Consider the following 25,042-nt stretch of genomic DNA (forward strand, 5'->3'; position numbering starts at 1 on the left):
TTCTTTGCTATCACAAAAAGAGCTGCAACAAACATTTTTGCACAAATGGGTCCTTTTCTCTCCTTGCTGAATTTCTTGAGATACAGATTCATAATGGCAATGCTGGGTCAAAGGGTATGCAGTTTTATAGCACTTTTGGCATAGTTCCCAATTGCTCTTAATTGGATCATTTCATAACTCCACCAACAATGCAGTTGTTGTTTGTTTGGACACAAAACAGTGTCCCAGTTTTCCCACAACCCCTCCAACATTTATCATTATCTTTTCCTGTTGTCTTAGTCAATCTGACAGGTGTGAGGTAGTACCTCAGAAGTGTTTTAATTTGCATATATCATTACTTTCCTAATATGCCTCAGAGATATAAATCAATCTTACATGTGCTCCTTAGAAACTCTAGCTTCCATCAAGGTTCAACTTCTTTTTCTAGTCTTATGAGGAGACTTTCTTCATCTCTGTTATTGTTCATTTTCTCTCCCTGCTCACGTTATTATCTTTAGGTATCTTCCATTAGTGGAATTGTAAGTTTCTCAAGAGCGGAAATTTTCCTTTATTTCTTTGTTTCCTTTATTTCATTGCTTACACAGTGTTCTACTATGTAATCAGTGGGAAGCAATCAGGCTGATCCCTGAGAAGCAAGGGATTCTAAGAGGCCGAAATGAAGAAGACCATTGCTGGCATTAGAGACAGTCTCTGCAAAGATATCAAAACAAAAGATAGAATGTCTAGAATGTAGAGTGTATGAGGGGAAGCCATATGGTATGTCTAGAAAGACAAAAAGTGACTGAAAAATGTTACTGATAACTTTGCTGTTGGCATGAATATTTTTTTTACAATAGGTCTAAATGGAAATGCCACTCAAGTATTTACCCTCTAGATATTGTATCTCATGATCTTAATTAAAATGTCAGGCCCCTAACCCTATGGTTCCTATGAAAAATGTCACATTAGGAATGAGTGAAAATAATGCAGTAACTAAGATACATATTTTATTTTGCTTTTTATGTCATCAGATAAATCTAAATAGAGATTGTTGAGACAAATCTTAAGAACTGTAGGTATGACTAATTCATATTGTTGGGCATAGAGTAACATGAAAATTTTAGGAAGCCTTGTTCAATGCATTCCTCCCACAGGTAATTCTTAATATGAATCACTCTTGTCTTTTGATCAGTCCCTTGAAAATCATGAATTATGTTTCTGACATTTAAGATTTCACATGTAGGAGGAATCCCTTGGTGTTTCAAGAACATGCTCATTATTTTGCTGCTTTTCTTATTGTCACTATTCAATATATTGGATTGACAACTTCAATGTTATTTTTTTTCTTTCCTATCCAATTTAGTTGTCCTATCCAATTAGTTGAATAATTCTATTGATTTTATATTAAAATGTTCTTTTTATGTATTCCATTTTTCTTCTCCCATGCTATCTACTCTCATGAACATACCATGCTAAAATAAATGAAGTGTTGAAGTTGGAATTGAGAACTGAATTCAAATTAGTTCAAATAAGACATTTGATAGATTTGAGAGCAACACACTTACTTTCCTTCAGGTTCAGCTTCACCATCTATAAAACAGTGTTTATAATGATGTCTACTTCTCAGGACCAATGGAGTAACATTAAAAAACACTTTGCAAACCTTAGAATATTATATAAATACTAATCATAATTACTTTAATAGTTTCCTAATATGTTTTTGAATATTTTATCTCTTCATACCTGTCAAAATCTTATCTTCCTTATGCATAAATATAACATTAATTCCCTAATTAAACCCTGACCCCCTGATTGAACATAAGCAAAATAGCTTAGTCTATATCTTGCACTAAAAAATTAAAAATAAAAGTCATAATATGTTGTCTTCATGAATTAAGCATAATTGATTAGATTAATTTATAAAATCATGCATAATGAGTTGGATATCCATGCCCATAATGTTACCTAAAAGAGAGGGAAACGGGTCCACATAAAGATTTAAATGAGAAGTTAGAATAAAAATTATTATGCTTAATCTGAATCTAAAAAAAGTAGGCACTGCAATTATTTCAGATGAATGATTATAATAATTAGCATCAAGAGACAAACTGGGAAATTCCTTTTGCATTCTTTGCTGACCTCTCAACTGCTAATTTCCTTCCTCCATAATTGCATTACATTTATTTTTTATGTATTTATTATGTGTATATGCACACATACATGCACATTTTCTTGTGTGGTTGAATATAAGCTCCTTAGTAGTAGTTTTGCTGTTGTTATTGTAATTGTTTTTACATTGCATTCAGAGCCCCTAGCCTGAAAAGCAGCAAGTACTTAATAAAAGCTTGGTGATTTTATTTAGAAAAGACTTAAAGGCCAATAATCTGTGAAACATAGTTATAGAAAAATTTAATGTATTTGTAGCAAAAACATTAATAATACAAATTAGGGGAAAATGGACAGGAAAAGAAATTGCAATTAAAATGCAGAATGATTAAGTTTCTCTGAATTAACTTACTTTAAGATGCACAAATGTAACTGATTAGTTTTTATAGACAGTGAAATATATAAATTTTAAAAAAGATATTCAATATTCACTGTTAGACTGGTAATATTTAATGCATATAATGGTTCTTTTATTAACCTAGAGCTTTAATGCCTACTTATCAAAATATTAAAGTAATATTTTATAGTAATAAGTAAAATATTCAAATTGGAATGGAAGAATATAGTGATAAAATCATCAAGGAAAAATCATAAGGAAAAAAGAGAGAAAGAAAGAAGAATGGAACTGCTAAATCAAAATACTGAAGTAATCATTTTCAAAGGCCTCTAAATTATTTAGAAGAGATTATGAAAAAAACAATAAAAGTCATACATATGTCTATCAGTTGAAATCTATAGTGATGAAAATAATAGATGGTGAGAACATCAATGAGATCTCACACATCCATTAAAATATTAAACCATCTGGTACCAGATATATGGATATTTAGCGTGGATCAGTGATCCCATTGATTTGGATATTCCCTTCAGGGATGAAGATTAATACATTTCCATTCCTGCTCACACTAGATTAAAAAAAAAAAAAAAGAAACAAAATATATCAGTGGAATAGATTAAATAAGGAAGCTTTAGAAACAAACCTACTTAACAGGCATGTTCTACAAACCCCAAATGCAAAATTACTCTTAAGGGAAGTCATTTGTCAACAAAAAAACTGCTTAGAAAATTGAATAGAAATTTGGTGTGAAATTTGTGTTATGTGAGTGTCTTATACCACACACACAATAAATTCCTAATGAATAAATAACATAAAAAAGAAAAAAAAATCACAACACAAAAGAATATTTGAGGAGAATGGAAGTTTGGATCTATTACACTTAGAGGTGAGGAAGACATTTTTAATAAACCATAATATAGTAGAAATTTATGAATTTTATGATCAGCGATGTGAATGACTTTAATAACTTTAAGAGGTAGAGACAAATGAGGTATGAAAGTAATATTTTCTATTTTAATATTCAAAATGATATTTCATTTTATTTCTCCTACAATAATTCAAAACCTGGCTAGTAGGAGTTAAAAGAGACATTTCTAAGCCAATAGAGCAAAAGCTGAATAGAAATGTTTGTGGGGTGGGGGAACTGATTAAACATTTTTTTCCCCACTTCTGAGTGACTTTTAATGGTTGGATACAATACCACAGTATCTTTAAAAGAGGCTATTCCACTCAAATGTAAGAGTAACTGATAAAATGGAATAATTTATAATACACGGGTGGCAAACTCATTTATTGCTCTCTGAGGTAATTTAAGCTCCTTGACTAGATAATTAATACAGTGTCACTTTCTATTGAGAAGAGAGGCAGTCCCAAACCAATGTCACCAGAAAACATAAAAAGATTGCAAAAGAACTGAATTCAAAGAAAATATTGGTACTATACTGGTTAAAATGGGAAAAAAAAAAAACACTTCCTTTCTTTCAAAAAAGGTAAAAAAATAACCAATATTTTTTGCTTGGATATTTATTTGCAATTTTTCTTTTGTGCTGTTTGATTTAACTTTTTGGGGATTATTTCTATTTTGCTAATTCATGTTTATTTTATTTAAAACTTTTGCAAAATGTTTCACTTGTAGACTGATGGCATATCTAAGATTGCCCCAAAATTCACTGTTTATGGACAGATAATATATAGATTATTAATGAATGTTTTAAATTTCTCTCCTATATCCAATCTATGATAAGTGCTAATCTGGGATCTTGGTGTCAATAATTGTGAGATTTGACCAATCTGAAATTTTTGATAAAACAAGTCTTAATTTGTTGTTGTTGTTGTTGTTGTTGCTGTTATTGTTGTTTATTGTTGATAAAAACAACATAATCTAGTATCTACACTAGCAAATGATTTCTGGCTTTGCTGTTTGGTATTATTATTGGTTTCTTTTGGACAAGAACATAGCCACAATCTTTGAGCAAAGACTGACTGCATACCTGATAACATAATAAAATGCTTATTATTAGAAAATAACACTGCAAATTTGGGGAGTAAAATTACTTATAAAGGTCCAGTCATAAAAGCTATTTTGAGAGGTTCTATTGTCTATAATAGGAGCAAAGCATTCTTTATTAATTTTTCTGTGATTGACACTGTTCTCTGGAAGTAATTAATTGGTGCTTCAGTTGACATCTGGCACTCTTTGGCTAAGCAAAACTTTAGTGACTGACTCATGATTGTTGCAGAACTGACAATGATGGCAGAGATTCTTTCAGGTTTGTTACCACTAGTCTTATTTACTGTCTCCATTACATTCAGACAGGTCAAGGAAATGTTCTTATACCATTTTCCCATATGAAAAAAAACCCAAAAAACTAGAACTCACCAAGTAAAATAACTGCTCTAAGGTCACATGAATCTACCATGAGCTATTATTCTTCTACACATCATATATATATATATATATATATATATATATATATATATATATATATATATACTTTTTTTTTTTACAAAATTTTCTAAGGCATCCCACCTTTTGAAAACAATGTCATTATGATAAGATCAGAATTATCTGATATCATTTGATGTGAGTTTTTATAACACTTCCTGAGCTGTCTTTTGGTGCATCTTGAATGGCTTTATTTTTCTACCTGAACTCTCTTTGCTGAATCTGCATTTTGTAATTTAGAGGTAGATCATTGATTTAACTCTTAACAATCTAAGAAAGGGTGGTTATGTCTGAACTGCTTTGCAGATATGAAATATTCATAACTAAAGTTTTGGAGAATTAACTTTCTTTTTTTTTTAAAATTTAATAGCCTTTTATTTACAGGATATATACATGGGTAACTTTACAGCATTAACAATTGCCAAACCTCTTGTTCCAGTTTTTCACCTCTTACCCCCCCACCCCCTCCCCTAGATGGCAGGATGACCAGTAGATGTTAAATATATTAAAATATAAATTAGATACACAATAAGTATACATGACCAAAACGTTATTTTGCTGTACAAAAAGAATCAGACTCTGAAATATTGTACAATTAGCTTGTGAAGGAAATCAAAAATGCAGGTGTGCATAAATATAGGGATTGGGAATTCAATGTAATGGTTTTTAGTCATCTCCCAGAGTTCTTTTTCTGGGAATAGCTAGTTCAGTTCATTACTGCTCCATTAGAAATGATTTGGTTGATCTCGTTGCTGAGGATGGCCTGATCCATCAGAACTGGTCATCATCTAGTATTGTTGTTGAAGTATATAATGATCTCCTGGTCCTGCTCATTTCACTCAGCATCAGTTCGTGTAAGTCTCTCCAGGCCTTTCTGAAATTATCCTGTTGGTCATTTCTTACAGAACAGTAATAGAGAATTAACTTTAAAGAGCTCTTTGTTTCATGAAATAGATAACATTTATATTAGGAGTTGTTCCTTCAAATTTTCAGTTTCACAAATAAAGTCCAGCTCTATTCTACTCTATTCTCGGCCATACTGATTGCATGATATATATTTTGATAACTTTTTGGTGTGGTTTTGGCTTCATAATGGTCTCATTTATTGCTTCTTAAATTATGGATCACAACCCCATATAAGTGAATGCAGATGTTGTGAAATTATGATTTATTTTCAATAAATCTTTAATTTGCATACCTATTTTATATGACTATTGCATACCTATTTTATATGACCAGGGATTTTTTCTTGAGTGCAAAGGGATTGTGAGGGAGAAAATTTTAAATAGTCTTGTTCTAGAGCATTGAAGAACACATGAACTTGTACATGTCATTGTTTTAGATCTAATGTTTTGTAAAAAATCAATAGATTATTATTATTTCATTTTCACAAAATGTCTGTTAATGAATGGTAGCATGTTCAGGAGAACTCTATATTTGGAATCATGTGCTTTTTTGATATTGGACAAGTCACATCTCTACTTAACCCAATTTCTTTATCTTTAAAATTGGTGCTTTAGAGTAGACCATCAAACTTTGATACTTGACTTAAATTATGATCCTAAATGTATGTAATAGAATATTCTACATGTATCAACACAGTACTCCTGTACATTCAGGTTCTCGCAAGTTTTGGGTTATCAGCTAAATAGCTTGATGCTTTTGGTCACTATTTTTCACTTTGAGTTTTCACTGAAAAGATTAAACATTTCTAATTCAATAATTTAAAATAAAAATCAAAGATTAATATCAGGAAAAGACATGAATAGGAAACAATTTCAATTTCCATTGCCCAGAGCAATAAACCTTGTAGTATTCAAATGATTACAACTTTAAAACTACTCTCTTCAACATCCATTTAATAACACAGGATTTTATCCGGAGAAGTAGAAAAAATGTTTGGAAATATCTTCACTACCTTTACCATCTTAAACATGACAAGAGAAGTATTACCTTCTCTCATGTACAGACATGAAAACTTATTTCCCTGTCACTGGAGCTGTTACTTTGACATGATCGATTGAGTTTCATATCACAGGAAGAGAAAACTTCCCTCTTCCTTCTCTTCCTTCCTCCAGTTGTGATCATTTCCTTTCTTTATTTCCTCTTTTATCTGATGTTATTTTCAGAATCTGCCATATGGTCATTCCTTTGCCTCCTGTCCAGATCTAGGAACAGGATCTTCGAGAGCTTCTTTCCCAATGAGTGAGTCTTTTCCTGCCAAAATATAGTGGGTACCTGGCAGTCTTCCAGAGAGAGGTTCAGTATTTCCTGCTCGTGATTGTGATATACACAAGGGAGATAACTTGTCTGAGAATAAGCTTAAAGACTTTAATTTGCTCTACAAAGTCAAATGTTTTCCTAAAAATCAATGAGCCATAAATAGAGAAGGAGCTTATATTCTCTCTGCTATTCAGTCAGTTGTTAGACTATAAATTTATAGTCTAATGTATAAAACCATCAATAAAAAGTGCTCTATATTCTCATTCTCTCTCTTTGTCCCCCTCCTCTCTCCCTCTCCCTTCTCTTCCTCCCCATTCTTTCCCTTCCTCCTTTTTTTCCCTCTCTGTCTCCCTCTCCCTTCTCTCCCTCTCCCCTCTCTGTCTCTCTCCAGTCCTCTCTCTCTCTTCTTTTCCCACTCTCCCCTGTGCCCTCTCTCTCCTTCCTTCTTGCCCTCCCTTTCCCTCCCCCTCCCCTGCCCCCCCCCCCGTCTTTATCTCTATGTCTCTGTCTCTGTTTCTCTCTGTGCCTTTGTCTCTGTATATCTCTCTCTGTCTGTCTCTCTCTGTAAGATTGATCTAGGTTTAGAATTTCCATCTAAACAGGAATGATCTTAAAGAGGGTGGGTACAAGTTTATTACTGCTCAGAACCTTGATTTAAATAAGGGAAGAGGAAACTTATAGGATAAAAGTAATATACTTAACAAACACAGTGGCCACTGTAACAAAAAACAACAACCACCAAAACAAAAACATCTAACATATATCACCACCAATATGAGGAAGCACCAACATCTGAATTCTTTTGTTGGAAGAATCCTCAGTCACAGGTATTCAAAGTCTCTAGTGGAAGGCATTGCTAGACAAGTTGTATAATGCTGCCCAGTTCAAATTCTCAAAGTCCCTTTACACTAAGGGATTTTTATAGGCTGAAAACAAAGAAGGCACTATGCTAAGTAATCTCATTTGACACATGACTTGAGATGCTTCTCAAGATTCAGCCTCCCAGATACAGGATGTTTCATCACAAGAGGCCTACCAAACAGAATATTTGTTAATTTTTTTAGGGAGATTATCTTTACTCCAGGTTTCTAGGATAAATATAGGCCTGCCATAAAGGGTACTCATTAGTTAAGGGACCAGAAAGGTGGCTGACCATTCTTGTACTTCCTGAAATTCTATCAGATAACTGTGACCATGTTCCAAAATTCTCAGCAAGCAAATTTACACAAAGACATACCCAAGACTCACTGGGATTTCTCACTAGGATTCCTTATACTTTGTCTCTCCCTGTCTCTCTTTTTCTTTCTCAGTCAGTCTTTGTCTCTCTCAATTAATTAATAATATCTTCCTTTTATGTTCTAGGCACTATGCTGAGTACTGGGGATAAAAAAGAGGCAAAAGGTGGTCCCCACTCCCAAATTACTTATAATCTAATAGGAGAGGAAAAAATACACAAATGTAAAAATAAACTATATATAGTATAAATGGAAAATAATTACAAGTGGAAAGGCACTGGGATTAAAAGGGTTTGGGGAAAATATCCTATAGAATATGGAATTTTATTTGGAACTTAAAGAAAACAGGAAGGTAAGTAGTTGAAGCAGAAGAGAGAATTACAGGCCTGGGGAATAGGTAGAGAAAATGGAAACAAGAATTGGAGTATCTTGTACATGAAACAGCCAAGCCAATGTAACTGGATTAGAGCATACACATTAGAGAAAAAGGTATTAAGAAGCCTGGAAAGGAGAGAATGCATCCAATATAACAGATTAGGAACTACCTGGATGAACTCTTCCAATTTCAAGCAATTTAAAAATATTGTTTCAATCAAACTTTCAAGTGGTAGAGCTAACAAGATCAGAGTGAGGCTTTTTTTTTTTTGTGGACTGAGGAAACTTTAGAGATTAGTGGGAGAAGTCTGTTACTTCAGTAACAGTGACAACAAATAGTGACAACAGCGATCAAAGCAGCAAATTCTGAAGCTCTCAGTCTAGAGATAGTAAGGGGGTTAGATTCTTTGCTGTAAATGGGAAAAGTGGTGCTGTGTATTGCTTATAAACAGTTTTGGGTATAAATTCTAAGGAGAAGAGGAATACTGATGGTCCCCTGGTTGTGATTCCAAATCAAAGAGAGTTCAGGACCAGGGGCTCTTCTTTGGTAAAGACTAGAATGTAAATGAGAACAGTTACCATAGCCCTCCCAGCATTATACTACCTTGGAAACACCAAAAATTTGAATAGACCCAGAAGTAACTGAAAACAGCAACATGAAAAATGTCTGAAGATTAGGATAGTGTTTCCCAACTCCGAGGTCAGCAGAGTTAAATTTTTTTAAAAAGTTCAAAGTTCAGAAATAAGTTGGAAATTGAGCAAAAAAAAAAATCAATCCTAAAATTCACTATGTTGGAAGTGAAGACCCATAATCCCAGAAGACAATAATGAAAAGCAGAAGAGAATAGAATCATAGTAGAGACAGAAGGGTCAAATAAGAACTGTGGATGGAAGATAACAAGTTTACTTTTGAATATGCTGAGTTTAGGATATTCATTCAAGATGTCTACTAGTTGAAGACAAACAATTACATATGAAGAGAGGTTTTAAGGGCTAGCTAAATAAATTTTGAAGTGATAAGTACAGAAATGATAATTGAATCCATGGAAACTGATGAGAACATAATAATATAGAAAGAAATGAGATGTAGCTCAGAATAGAGCCTTGGGGAAACCATGGTGATCTATTTCTTTGCCGCACACTTTCCCAAAACATATGATTCACTATTTGATCCCATTTTCTCTAATGACTTTATTGACTTATCCAAGGGGAGTATGTGCCTCTGGATTAAGGAAATGCTTTATTGTATTGTTACAACTATTCTTGTTAACCTCTCTCAGGTAAATTTGTTATTTAAAAACCAATGAAATCCATCTGATTTGCTTGAAAATAGGAAGTTGTTGTTGCTTATCTTTTGTTCTCAAAGAGGAATATGACAGCAGGAAGATGATACCATGACATGCAAGAGAATTGGATTTAAGTGAGAAAGGGCTGTGCCAAGTCACCTGCTTCACTTTCCCCTCAGAGCCATCTAGATCCAGTGACAAGATACAAAGCAAGATGACTGGAGATGGCCCTGGATGAAATGGGAGACCATGGCTTTTTAAGCTAAGGTCTTCAACAGGTTTCAGTTTGACTGAGGCCTCATCTATTCTGAGATTAAGGCTAGGTGGCAATTGAGGCAAAGAATCTCCTAATACATCTGGGAAGGGGAAGAAATGAATTGTTATTTACATTGAATCTGAGTCAAACAGGATCCGGACAATGACCAAATGGAGCTTGGCATAGGGCCTTTTGGTGGCCAAGGAGAATTAGATTAGTTTTAATTTAAGGCATGGTTTTTAGGAAACAAATCTAGAAGAGGCTCCTGCATAATGACATTTAAAATTCTAGCTCTCAGACTTATCCCTAAAACTGAAAAGAACAGGAATCATTCTAAAAGAATCTTATCCTTGAGTATAGAATGTGGTAGTCCCTCTGGAAAGGGGCATCAGCTGGATCAGAACTAACCTATAACAAGGACATGTAGAGACTCAGGAATCAAAGTAAAATTAATTTCAAAGTGAGGATAATTGGTTTGCAAACCATAGTGCTTGCTTTCCCTCCTCCTAATTAGGAGGACTTTGCTAGAGCAGGGGTAGACTGTCCAAAAATCTGAAAACCACAAAAAGGAAGAACCCAACACAGTCTGTTATTAAATCTTGAGTAAAAAGTTCCCATGGTTGACATATTGATTATTTTTCCGGGCTTTCTCTTTTTCATTAAAAAATTTCTTATTATAAAAGAGTACCTTTCTGGGAATAAGAAAGAGAAGGAATATAGGGGAAATCTAGATTAAGTGGCGTCCAACTCAAATACAAAGAGATCAGTAAACCATACATAAGAACACTGTTGGCTGCATATAACTTAGAAGATGAGATATCAACATTATCTTTGTTCCATTATATTTTTATTTATTTTTGTTAGCTATTTCCCAATTAAAGTCCAGGGCAATGTGTTTAGTATCTTTGATTTATGTAAGAAAGAACAAACGGTTTAAACAAAACACCTTAAATTGCTATCTTTTGTAATTTTTCCCCAGAGTTTTATCTTAAAGCTTGACACATAGTGAGTGAATAAATGCTTTTTTTCAATTTTACAAAAAGAAATATTTTATATTCAATAAAATATCTTTGCTAGAACTTTTATAGGAAGTGACCTAGATATTTTATTTGGCTATAAAAATGAGTAGGTCATTTTAAAGACCTCATTAGAAGTTTTTCTATTTGAAAGTGTTGAACTTTTAATGGAAAGACTTAAAAAAAGAATAGGAAGAATACTGTACTGAACAATGGAAAACCATATTCGATTCTTGGCTTTGCAATCAACTAGGAGTATCATTTTGAGCAAATAACTCTGCTTATCTGGAATATTATTTTGTTATAAAATTATGAAACTGGAGATTCAAAGGAAACTGGGAAGAACTCTATGAACTAGTGCTCATCTTAATGATAGTTTACCTAGACTGCTACATAATACAGTAAATAAATGTGTTCAAATTTTGACTGCAGATACTTAATAGCTATGTGACCCCAACATGCTATATTTAAGTTTCCTCAACTATAAAACAGGGATAAATAATAGTTCTTATATCATATCACATTCCCTATAAGATGATTGCAAGGATAAAATGAGATATTTGTAAAGCTCTTAGGAAAGTACCTGGGAGAGATGGAGGCCAGATGGTGGAGTAAAAGCAGGAACTCATACAACTTCTCCTACAAACTGTTACAAATTCCCTTAATTAATAACTCTGAACAAATTGGAGAATGTCAAAACATCCCAAAAGACACAGTAGAACATTTTTCAGCTGATGCCAACTTAGAAGGTCAGCAAACAATGTCTGTGACACTAGGATGAGAGTCCAGAATGTAGTCCAGGTGCAGGTCACACCAGGGCAGACCCAGTACCCAGCCCTGGTCCAAGCACTACACCTCCATTTAATCAAGACTCTGTTGCTTTAGCATACTAGATCTTATATTTAAAGAGGAGTGGAGACACTCCTCATAATTCCAGGGCAGAAAGCAGGGCTTGCAGTCAGGTCCCTAAAAGGAGCTCTGAAAATAGCTGCACAAAATCCTTGAAGCTTGGAATAGTGTATCTTCCATCCTGGAAACAGGGTTTTACTTTAACAAAAATTAAATGGGAATGCAGAGTAATAGGCTAGGAAAATGAGCAAACAGAAAAAAAACTCTGACCATAGAAAGTTATTACAATGACAAGGAAGATTAAAACACTCTCAGAAGACAACAATGTCAAAGGTCTCACATCTAAAGCTCCAAAAAAATTGGGCTCAGGCCATGGAAGGATTTTGAAAAAGGATTTTGAAAATGATGTAAAGAGATAGAGGAAAAATTAGGGAAAGAAATGAGAGTGGTGCAAAAGGAAATACAAAAACTAATAAGGAGAAGAATACCTTAAAAAGCAGAATTGGCCAATAGGGAAAGGATGTACAAAAGTTCATTGAGAAAAAAAATAATTTTTTAAAAATTAGAATTGAGCAAATGGAAGCTAATTATTTTATGAGAAATCAAGATATAGTAAGACAAAACCTAAAAAAAATAGGAAAAAAAAGTGAAATATCTCATTAGAAAAACAACTGATCTGGAAAATAGATCCAGGAGAGATAATTTAAAAATTATTGGTTTACCTGAAAACCATGATCAAAATAGGCTAGAAATAATCTTTCAAGAAATTATCAAAGAACACTGTGCTGGTATTCTAACACCAAATGGCAAAATAGAAATTGAAAGAATCCACCTATCATGTCCCAAAATGAAAACTTCCAGGAATATTATAGCTAAATTTTGGAATTCCCAGATCAAGGAGAAAGAAGCATTTTAAGGATAGTGGAGTCATAATGAGGATAACATAAGTTTTATCAGCTTCTACATTAAAGGATCAGAAGGCTTGGAGTATGATATTCCAAAGGGCAATAGAGCTAATATCACAACCAAGAATTTATCTACCCACAAAAATTGAATGTAATCTTTTAGAGCTAAAGGTGGCTATGCAGTGAAATAGAGACTTGTAAGCGTTTGTGATGAAAAAAACCCAGCTAAATAGGAAATTTGATTTTCAAATACAGGACTGAGAAACAAAAGGAACTAATCAGGAAAGTGATATAAGGGACTTATTGAGGTTTACCTAGTTACATTCCTGCATGGAACGATGATACTTGTAACTCATAAGAACTTTGCCATTATTATGACAGAAGGGGTATATGCAAGCCCTGCTTTCTGCCCTGGAATTATGAGGAGTAGACAGAGGGCACAGGTCTGAGTTGGATAGGAAGGTTTAATATTTTAAAAAAATAAATTTAAGTAGTGAGAAAGCAATGTGTTGGGGGAATGGGAAGAAGAGTTGGAATGGTATAAGTGATTTGCCATAAAAGATGGAAGAAAAAGCTTTTATAGTTGAGGGTGATGGGAAGGGGAGTGAGTGTACCTTACTCTCTTCAGAATTGGCTCAAGAATGAAATAACATACACATGGGTATGGAAATATGGGTATAGAAATCTTTCTTACAGAAATCTTTTCCTACAGAAAAGTAGGAGGGGAAAGGGATACTAAATGGGAGGGGGTGATAGAAGAGAGGGCATGTTGGGAGAGGGGCTAGTCACTGGCAAAATATTTTTGAGGAAGGTAAGGATGAAAAAGTGAGAAAAGAATAAACTGCGGGAAATACAATTAGCATTGATTGGTTGTCGTCCTTTGTTCTCAAAATGAATCACAATGATAATCACTATATTAAGGTCAAGTTATAGTGTATTCAATTGTGATTGATCAGACCAATACCAGTTTGTAATGCTCTGCTACAGGTCAAACACAAATAATCCTTGTGAATATTGGGGTGGTTTCTCTAACTTCATGCATCTGATGTTTCTTCTGAGCTAAAATTCTGTTTTGCTCATAGAGCACAGTACCTTCTCTGATTAGGGCATACCATGCTAGGTGGTCCTGTGCCAGTCTCTCTCATGTCATACAGTCAATTCAAGTTCTTAATAGAGCACTTGCGAGTGTCCTTATGTTGCTTTTTCTAACCACCTTGTGTGTGAAGACTGTGTATTTTTAAAATCAGCAGGAGTCCGGAGTTCAGGTTAGGGGAAAATCGTCAGTCTTTATTCTCAGTGAAGAAGGATCGGAGGTGGAAGAGAATTGGCAATAGCAATGTGTGCAGCTGAGTCAAGAAGCTAGCTAGATCATCAGCCACACGACCAGCAGCCAGGAGAATGGAACCCAGGCCCAATCTCTCCCAGCTTCTCTTCCTGTTCCTCTCTCTGCCTCCACTCACCAAAATCGTCATTTCCTGTACAACACATCAGGACTTGCACAGAGAGTGGGCAGGGACCATTCTTTATCCAATCATGTATGGAGTATAGCCCAATTACTATTTAGCCTCACGTACTTGGGACCTAAGTGCATCAACTCAAACTTCAGCCCATTACACTTGTGAGTTAACAATAGTAATGGAGAAAAGAATTTTGAGGCAAGTTTTTCTGATAAAGGCCTCAAATATATAGGGAAATGAGTGAAATTTATAAGGAAAAATAAGAACAAATCTCCAATTTATAAAGGATCAAAGGATCTGAACTATGCCCAAAAGATTATGAAAATTATTCATATACTTTGACCTAATATTACCACTATTTTTTAAAAAAGAAAAAAAGATTCACATTTATAGCTCCTCTTTTTTCAAAGCAAAGAATTGAAAATTGAGAGGATTTCAAAATTCAAGCAAACAACAAAGAGTGAAAATGCTGTATTGTGATCCACACTCAGTTTCCACAGTCCTCTCTGGGTGTAGATAACTTTGTTCATCACAAGATCATTGGAACTGGCCTGGACCATGTCATTGTTTAAAAGAGCCACATCCATCATAATTGATCATCATATAATCTTGTCATTACCATGTACAGTGATCTCCTGGTTCTGCTCACTTCACTTAGCATTAGTTCTTGTCTCTCCAGGCCGCTCTGAAATCATCCTGTTGTTCATTTCTTACAGAACAATAATATTCAATAACAGTCATATACCACACTTTATTCAACCATTCTCCAATTGATGGTCATCCACTCAGTTTCTAATTTCTTGCCACTACAAAGATGGCTGCCACAAACATTTTTACACATGTGAGTTCCTTTCTCTCTTTTAAGATCTCTTTGGGATATAATCCCAGTAGAAACACTACTGGATCAAAGAGCATGCACAGTTTGAAAGCCCTTTGGGCAAAATTCAAAATTGCTTTCCAGGATGGTTGAATTTGTTCACAGTTCCACAATAATGCACCAGTGTCCCAGTTTTCCCACATCTTCACCAATATTCGTCATTATCTTTTCCTGTCATCTTAGCCAATCTGACAGGTATGTAGTGGTATCTGAGAGTTATCTGAGAAATTTGCATTTCTCTGATCAATAGTGATTTGGAACCCCTTTTCATGTGACTACAAATAGTTTCAATTTCTTCATCTGAAAATTGTCTGTTCATATCCTTTGACCATCAATTGAGGAATGGCTTGAATTCTTGTAAATTTGAATCAATTCTCTACATATTTTAGAAATGAGACTTTTATCAGAATCTTTGAATGTGAAAATGCTTTCTCAGTTTATTGCTTCCCTTCTAATGTTGTCTGCATTAGTTTTGTCTGTACAAAAGCTTATTTTGTGATCAAAAGCAAACTCTAACTCTTCTTTGGTCACAAATTCCTTCCTCTTCCACAGATCTGAGAGGTAAACCATCCTATGTTCTTCTAATTTGTTTATAATATCATTCTTCATGCCTAGATCATGAACCCATTTTGACCTTATCCTGGGAAATCGTATTAGGTGTGGGTCAATGCCCTAGTTTCTGTCATACTAGTTTCCAATTTTTTCCAGCAGTTTTTTTTTTAAAATAGTGAGTTCTTATCCCAAAAGCTAAGACCTTTGTGTTTGTCAAACACTAGATTACTATAGTCATTAATTATTTTGTCCTGTGAACCTAACCTATTCCACTGATTGACTACTCTATTTCTTAGTCAGTATCAAATGGTTTTGATGACTGCTGCATTATAATATAATTTTTGATCTGGTACAGCTACTCCACCTTCATTTATATATTTTTTAATTAATTCCCTTGAAATTCTTGACTTTTTGTTCTTTCAGATGAATTTTGTTATTATTTTTCCTAGGTCAGTAAAATAATTTCTTGGGAGTTTGAAGGGTATAGCACTAAATTAAAAAAAAAAATAGTTTAAGTAGTTCAATCATTGATTTCATGAAAAGTTTATTTTTTTTCAAAAACATGTCTGTGGAATAATTTTCACATTTGTAACTTTTATCCCCAAACTCAGTTTTATATTAAACTTTTTATTTGTTATTCCAAGAAAAATGTATTATCTAAATGTTGATGTAATTCTATTTGGCCACTTTTGAGTTATATAACAAGATTAAAATTTTTGTTTATTTTTGGATTTTGATTCAAAGTATTTATTTACAAATTTAAAATATTCAAATTAGAATCATTTATTTTAAATCTAATACAAAAAATGATTTTCCCTTTAGAATGAAAGAAGCAACAAAAATCTTATCTATTTACTATATTTAACAGACCATGTGCCTTGTAATACAATATTTGTTTTTATTTCAGCCACAAGATTGTAACAAGGAAGACTCCTTTTAAGCAGAAAGCATCCAAAAAATATTAGTTACTGTCATGGTAGTTTTTCTTTACTTTAGTAAAAACTATTGAGCACTGTATTCTATTAAATTAATGAGGAAACTGCAAGATCAATTTCTTCTTTTCCCTTTTTTTTTGTGATCAAGTAATATGGATGGCAAGATTACCAAATATCAAAGAATGATCAAATATTCATTTTAGGTTAATCCATCTATTGATTTCATGGGTGTGGGGAATTCTTTTTTTCAAAGAATGTATATGTTTGTTAGATTTATTTTTAGATATGGAAACTCATAGAGGTTTATTTTTTAACTTACATTTTTAAAATTTTGATTTCCAAATTCTTTCCCTCCTACCAGTCTTATTGCCTATCCATTTAGAAGATAAACAACATAATATATGCATAATACATATGAAGTCATTTTTTCATATTACTAATGTTGAAAAATGCAAGAAAAATATTGTAAAATAATGTTTCCAAATAAATTCATCATTTAACTCATTTTAAATGGACAAATGGTTAGCATTTTTCATCATGATTCTTTGGAATTATCATAGATTACTGTATTGATCAGTGTAGTTATTATGTACAGTGTTCTCTTGTTTTCACTTTGCATCAGTTGATATGGCTTCCACACTTTTCTGAAACTATCCTGCTTGTAATTTTGTATAGCACAACAGTTTTTCATTAAAAGCACTTTCCTCATTTTGTTTAGCTTCTACAACTAATGTACATCCCTTGAATTTTTAATTCTCGGCCACTGAGAAAAGATATGCTATAAATGTTTTTTACATGGAAGGTTTTTTTTTTCCATTTTTCTTTGATCTCATTGAATACAAACCAAGAATTGGTATATTTTTTGAACAAAAAATATGCACAGTTTTACAATCTCTTTGAATGTACTATGGTAGAACTATTATTTCACATTTCCTCCAGCAATTGTCAGTTTTCTTTTCTGTCATGTGAATCTGATAATTGTGAAGTAGTACAGTAAGAATTCTTTCAATTCACATTTTTAAATTACTATGTACAATATTTTTCATATAATTACTGATAGCATTGATCTCTTCTTTTGAAAACTGCTTTTTAAAGTATTTGACCATTTATCAATTAAGAAAATGATCTTATTTTTATAAATTTGACTCAATTGTTTATATGTAGTTGAAAAAACAAGGCTTTTATTAGTGAAATGCTATAAATTTTTCCCAGTTTCCTGTTTCCTTTTTAATTTTGACTGGATTTTTTCTTTTTGCTTGTGAAAAAGCAAAAGCTTTTAAACTTAATTTCATCAAAATTATACATCTTACATCTTGTGATTTTGTATATTTCTTGTTTGGTCACAAAAAAAATCTTTTCAGATTTATGGATCTGACAAGCATTTTTCCCATATTCCATGATATTTGTCATTTGTTGCTTATCATTCATTTTAGTTATTTTCAATTATTCATGACTCAAGTTCGGATTTTCTTGGTAAAGATACTAAGGTGATTTACTATTTCCTTTTCCACATCATTTAATGGATGAGAAAATTGAGGCAGTTGAGTGACTTTCCTCCTTTTCTTTATTCTCTTTCTTGTTGTTGTTGTTGTTGTTATTCTTTTTCTTCAACAATAACAACAATAATAACTGTCCTAGTTTCCTCACATGCAAATGAGCATGAGAAGGAAATGGCAAACCAGTTTAGTATATTTGTGAATAAAACTTCACATGAGGTCATGAAGATTCAGCTGCAACTCAAAACACTGAATGACAGCAAATGGTAAAATTATGTGCATATATAATATATATTTGTTTAAATCTTTTCTACTGCAGTTAGGTTGCTTAGATCAGCTTTTTCTTCTTGTTTTTTATGCTCTCTCTTCTTTTTACTTCTATAGCATATTGTTGAAAACATAGTAGCCTCTGAAAGAGTTATTTAGAGAACAGAACTGAAATAATGTGGTTTGGTTCATCTTATTTTTTCTAGATTTTCCTGAAATACATGAATTTCAGTATGAAATTCAATTTGAATCTGATCTTATGAAATCTAACTTGGAATCTTGTGTTGCACTATATTTGATCAGTAAAGAAAAAAATGTAGGAAATGGGGATATAGCACTAGTCTTCAACATTATCTTTGCACCAAAGAAACCAATAAGGTAAGTCTATTTTCCACTTTAAATAATAAAAGTTATCAATACTTTAAAATTCCTGTTCATGTGAATTAACTCTATGGATAGGACAAATTGTTTTATGTACTTAAAGTGAGTTTTAATTACAAAATCTCTCTCCTCAGTGTGTACATTATAGTGCCATGGAGAAATAGTAAGGTTTATGGGATTTTTCCAACTCATTTATATTGCGCCTTCAATCTGCTACTTAATTTGTTGCTATATTTATTTAATTTTATCTTATTCTCCAAATTAATACTGGAGTACACATATATTTTCTCATTAATTACTAAGCTTTTTTTTTTTTTTTTAACAAATTTCTCAGTGAACTAAATTCAGAACTCTCACAATCCAATATCAGTTATTTAATAAACAGGAGAAACTTCAACTCTCTCTGTATATTAATCTCCTAGAATAACATAACTATTATCTTTAAACTCTTAGAATTAAATAATATTGAAGTCATTAAATATTGACTTTATTCATATCAAAATCAATAATAGAGACCTAGATTAATAGTATTTGGATGTGAAAACCAATTGTTACCAGTCACTTAAAATTCTCACCATAATAATAGCTGATTTGATGCCTAAGAAAATAGTTCCATACCATTTAGTTCAACAAAGTCCCTTCACAAGAATTCTCAATTATTTTCACAAATAATAGTCAAAATAATTCCATCATATTATTTCTGTGACTCCCCCCTTGAATTTTCTTCTATGGTAAAGAAAATGCTATGTTTAGTTTCTCTCATACCTGTTTCTGAACAGTCACTCAAGTAGCTAACCAGTATCTAGGATCAGATAGTGCAAAATTGAAAAATATCTTTAGTGATCTCTTAGTCTAAAAACGTCATTTTATAAATGAGGAATAATGAGATGCAGAAAAGAAAGCCAACAAACTTATATCATGCTTATTATGTAAAGAATGAATAAATAAATAAATAAAAGTAGCTGGGTAGGTCAGTGGGAAGACCTGAATTCAAATTTGATCTCAAAACACTAGCTTTCTTACTTAGGACAAAGCATTTAATTTCAACTTGTATCAGTTTTCTCAATTGTTAAATAGGAATAATAATTGCACTTACCTCACAGAATTGTTGTGAAGAAAAAATGAGATCATATTTATAAAATTCCTAGCACAGTGCCTGGCACATAATGGACATTATGCAAAAATTATTATTAGTTATTATTGTTATTATTATTAGGAAGCTGATTTTAGATTGTGTTTGCATGAACTTTTGTTGTTTGGTAGCTTAATATCATCCATTTTCATCCAAAAAACAATATTTGCTTTTTCTTTTACTTAAGATCTTTATATCTGTCTCCCACCAACACAAATGAGAGCCAACAGCCTCAATAATAACTATTGATCCTATTTTTCTATTGAAGTTCTCTAAAAAGTTTAGAAATGGAAGGATGCATTAATAATAACCTGCCAGCTTTCTTTGTAGCTTATATACCACATGAATTTTATAGAACTTCAGCAATAATAATTGTGATGTCAATAAGCTTAAATACAATTCCATATTCAGAAAAGGATTTATATACTTTATCTTATCTTCACAGCATTTCCATGAGATAGATAAGCAATTTATTTTATAGGTGAAGAAAATAAGAGTTAGGTTAAATGCAGAAGAACCATAATTCATGGTCAAATCTTTCAATCTAAGTTCTGGACTCTGAGAGGATCAATTAAAAAAAAAGTAGTGTTTTAAACAGCATTACATATACCCTTAATGTGTTGGGTTTAAAATATTAATTTTTGAGGAGTTAATGTTATAATATTACACTTTTAACAACAAATTTCCTCCTAAGGTAATTTAAAGGTGATAATTTTTTGAATATCCAATTTTTCTATGTGATAATATATTTCCAGAGAATACTGAAAAATAATGTACTATTATTACTATTACTACTGACATTTTTACTATATTATAATACTACTATTTCTACAATACCATCTTTACTACTTCTACTGCAATACCATCACTACTACTTCTACTACCTCAATTTTTAAAATGATCTTTAATAATCTTTATTATTATTTGTTACTATTATTATATTGTTATTGGTTAACAAAGATCTTTAATAATTTTCTTAAGTAATACAGCTGGAATTCAAAATAATTTATTTTTTGGAAGAGAATAGAATTCTCTTTCTATTCTTTTAGGCCCATTCCTAAGCTTCTCAAACTTTTATTGAGGCTTTTTATATTATATCATATCCAGTCTATTATTTGGCTTTTACATGACTCTACTAGGGTCAGATATTAGAAAGATAAATAGTTTGAAAAAGTTTGAAACTGAAATCCTCGTCTGAAAATGATTTATATATACTACTCAATGTATCCCTAGCATGTTAGTTCACTGAGTTTCTGGATCAGACACAAGACAACTCATGTAATTTAATAGATTTAAAAATTCTATTATAGTCATTTTTATCACTGAATAATTTGCCTGTTTTATTCATTGATATTGGTGTATATATTTTTTTAAAGATCTGTAATCACTTTGGTGATACAATGCAGCACAGATGGGATATGGAAGTTTCCAATAACTCTGATTGCCACTGAGCCAGAAGTGGATGATGTTATCAATATTGAAGGGATTGGCTTGTTCAAAGAAACTTCTGTTGCCTTTAGGCTAACAAGTCAGACACGGTAATATATCAACACAAAAGCATATATCTAGATTTTGTAGAAGTGATTTATATTTAATGGTGAATCAATAGGGATAAATGGAAAATCTTAGTATGTGAATCCCCCCCTACACACATACTTTTCCATACTATTGATATATATTCTGGAGCATATCTTTCAAAATTTTGTCCATTTCGACTCTAAATAGTCTGTTATTTTAATATTGGGGCAAAGGAAAGAGGAAAAATTATGTGTGTCTGTGTGTTTGTATATGGCTTATATGTAAATATTATATTTAAAATGAATACTAATTTTAATTAACAAATAATGTAGCAATATAACTAATATAATGGTATTATGTAGTAAAGACTATTTCAATAAATGTTATAAATAACTAAACAAATCTAAATAAATAAATGTATATAGTAATACATATATATGTGTTTTTAAATGCAGCATTTAGCCCCTTTTAAATATAAACAAAGAGAATCTACTAAGTCCCCTTGAAGTAGATTTTACCTGTGACAAAGGGCCAAGTCTACAAGACTTCCTTACCCTGTAGTATTCATAGAAATCCATTCACCATGAATTTACTGATTTTTTTCCTTTTAACTGAATTCAATTTTCATTCTGACCAAGCAGATTCCACAATTAAAGTTGAATTATTCTCAGTCATATGAAATGAGACCTAACAAATTTCATTACTATTTAGTACTATTATCCCATTGCACTATTTTCTTTCAGTATCTCAAAGCATAATTTTGCTTTTGTTTAGCTACATATTATTCTCTATAGCAGATTACAAAATTCCAGAGTTGAAAGGGGGCCTTGGAATTTGTTTGCTTTCATTTACCCTTGATCACCATATATAATATCCTATAAATATCTTCAATATCCAATTTCCATGTGAAAACCTGTGGTAAAGGAAAACCAGGCGTTCTCCAAAACAACTCATTTTGTTTGGGAATAGTTTTTACATTTAGAAAAATTGGCCCGAATCATCTCATTGTTAAAGAGTCAAATCTGTCAAAATAGATCATCACGTAATCTTGTTGTTCTCTTGGTTCTATTCACTTCACTTTGCATCAGTTTATTATGTAAGTCTCTTCAGGCCTTTCTGAAATCATCTTGCTGATCATTTCTTATAGAACAATAATATTCCATAACATTCATAAACTAAAACTTATTCAGCCATTATCCAATCAATGGACATCCCCTCTGTTTACAGTTCCTTGCTACTACAGTAATGAGCTGCTACACAAATTTTTGCACATGAGGGTTCTTTTTCCTTTTTTATGATTGTTTTGAGATTCAGGCCCAATAAAAACACTGCTAGATCAAAGGATATAAACAGTTTTATAGATATTTGGGCATAGTTCTAATTGTTCTATAGAATGGTTGAATCAATTCACAATTCTAACACCAATATATTAGTGGTCCAGTTTCCCCACAAGTCCTCCAAAATTTATCATTATCTTTGTGTCATTTTAACCAATCTTAAAGTTATGTAGTGGCACCTCAGAGTTTTCTTGATTTGCATTTCTCTATTAATTTTGAACATTTTTTTCATGTGACTAGAAATGGTTTTAATTTCTTCATCTGAAAATTGTCTATTCACCCTTTGACCATTTAACAATTGAAAAATGGCTTGCATTTTTATAAATTTGAATCAATTCTCTACATATTTTAGAAATTAGACTTTTTTTCAGAACCCTTGGATGCAAAATTTTCCCTCAGTTTTCTGCTTCTCTACTGCTCTTGTCTGCTTTGGTTTTGTTTGTATAAAAACTGTTTAATTTAATGTAATTAAAATTATCCATTTTACATTTCATAATTTATTTTAGTTCTTCTTTGGCAATAAATTCCTTCTCTCTCCACAGATCTGAGAGGTAGATTATCCTTTGTTCTTCTAATTTGCTTATAGTATCACTCTTTATGTTTAAATCATGAACATGATTTATTTTGTATCTTGCAAATTTGCCAAAATTGTAAATTATTTTCAGTGGTTTTTCAGTTGATTCTCTAAGTATACCATCATAACATCTGCAAAGAGTGATACTTTTTTCCTCATTAACTACTCTAATTTCTTTAATTTCTTTTTCTTCGCCTGTTGTTAAAGCTAACATTTTTAACACAATACTGAGTAGTAATGATGATAGTGGGCAACCATGTTTCACCCTTGGTTTTATTGGAAATGCTTTTAGTTTATCTGCATTACATATGATGCTTGCTGATTGTTTTAGATAGATGCTTCTGATCATCTTAAGGAAAACTTCATTTATTCCTAATGCTCTCTAGTATTTTTAATATGAATGGGTGTTGGAGTTTATCAAATGCTTCTTCTGCATCTATTGATATAATTATATGATTTCGTTAGTTTGGTTATTGATATAATTAATTATGCTAATAGTTTTCCCAGTATTGAACTAGCCCTGGATTTCTGGTTTAAATCCTACTTGGTCATGGTGTATTATCCCGATGATGACTTTAATCTCTTTGTGAACATTTTATTTAAGATTTTTGAATCAATATTCATTAGTGAAATTAGTCTACAATTTTTTCCCCTGGTTTGATCCTACCAAATTCAGCATCAGTACCATACTTGTGTCTTAAAAGCAGTTTGTTAGGATTTCCTCTTTCCCTATTTTTCAAAATACTTTTGCATAGTACTTGCAAAGTACTATAAAGAACAAAAGTTCTTTAATATCTGGCTTAAAAGAAAACAACTTATACAGTCTTTGACACATGCCAGGCACTATGCTAATCACTTTATGATTATTAGCCCATTTGATCCTCATGGCAACACTGGCAGGTAGATAGTATTGTTATCTCCAGTTTATAACAAGGAAATTGAAGCAAACAAATGCTAGTTGTCTAGGATCACACAGCTATTAAGTGTTTAAGGATAGTTTTGTACTCAGTTCTTCCTGAGTCCAAGCTTAATACTCTATTCATCATGACAATTATGTGCCATCTAAGTCTCATTTCTTTGTTTTCAAACTGTTGCAGTATCTTGTATTGCTTGAAGTTTATGATATATTCTGACCTCACACAGCTGTGTGGTTGGAAAAGTAAGAAATATCTTGATGGGCAAATAATATCTTACTATTATTATGAAATTAGTTTTGACTTCATGGAAATGATGGCAAGAACCCATAAAGATCAACAATTTTGAGAACTTTGAGAACAGCCACTCTTCATTAGAGAGAACAAACCCAGTCTCTATGCCATAAGATAACACTGCTCATCACCAAGGGAAGGATATTAAAAATATATTTTCAACCTTCCTTTTCCTTTTTCTAACCCCTAAAAACAATGTATTTACATGAATCTATTATGCCCTGTGTGGAGCAAA

General features: G+C 32.2%; 1 protein-coding gene across 1 annotated transcript in view; it reads left to right on the forward strand.

Moving 5' to 3' along the window:
• CFAP47 (cilia and flagella associated protein 47) overlaps positions 1-25,042 on the forward strand; it is a 759,462-nt gene that overhangs the window by 670,089 nt on the left and 64,331 nt on the right. Inside the window, exons 61-62 of the mRNA XM_031959439.1 lie at positions 18,864-19,035; positions 21,547-21,708. Of these exons, the coding sequence (XP_031815299.1) occupies positions 18,864-19,035; positions 21,547-21,708 (334 nt within the window). The remainder of the gene's footprint in view (positions 1-18,863; positions 19,036-21,546; positions 21,709-25,042) is intronic.

Source organism: Sarcophilus harrisii, chromosome 3, assembly GCF_902635505.1.
Source record: "Sarcophilus harrisii chromosome 3, mSarHar1.11, whole genome shotgun sequence".
NCBI classification, from domain to species: domain Eukaryota; kingdom Metazoa; phylum Chordata; class Mammalia; order Dasyuromorphia; family Dasyuridae; genus Sarcophilus; species Sarcophilus harrisii.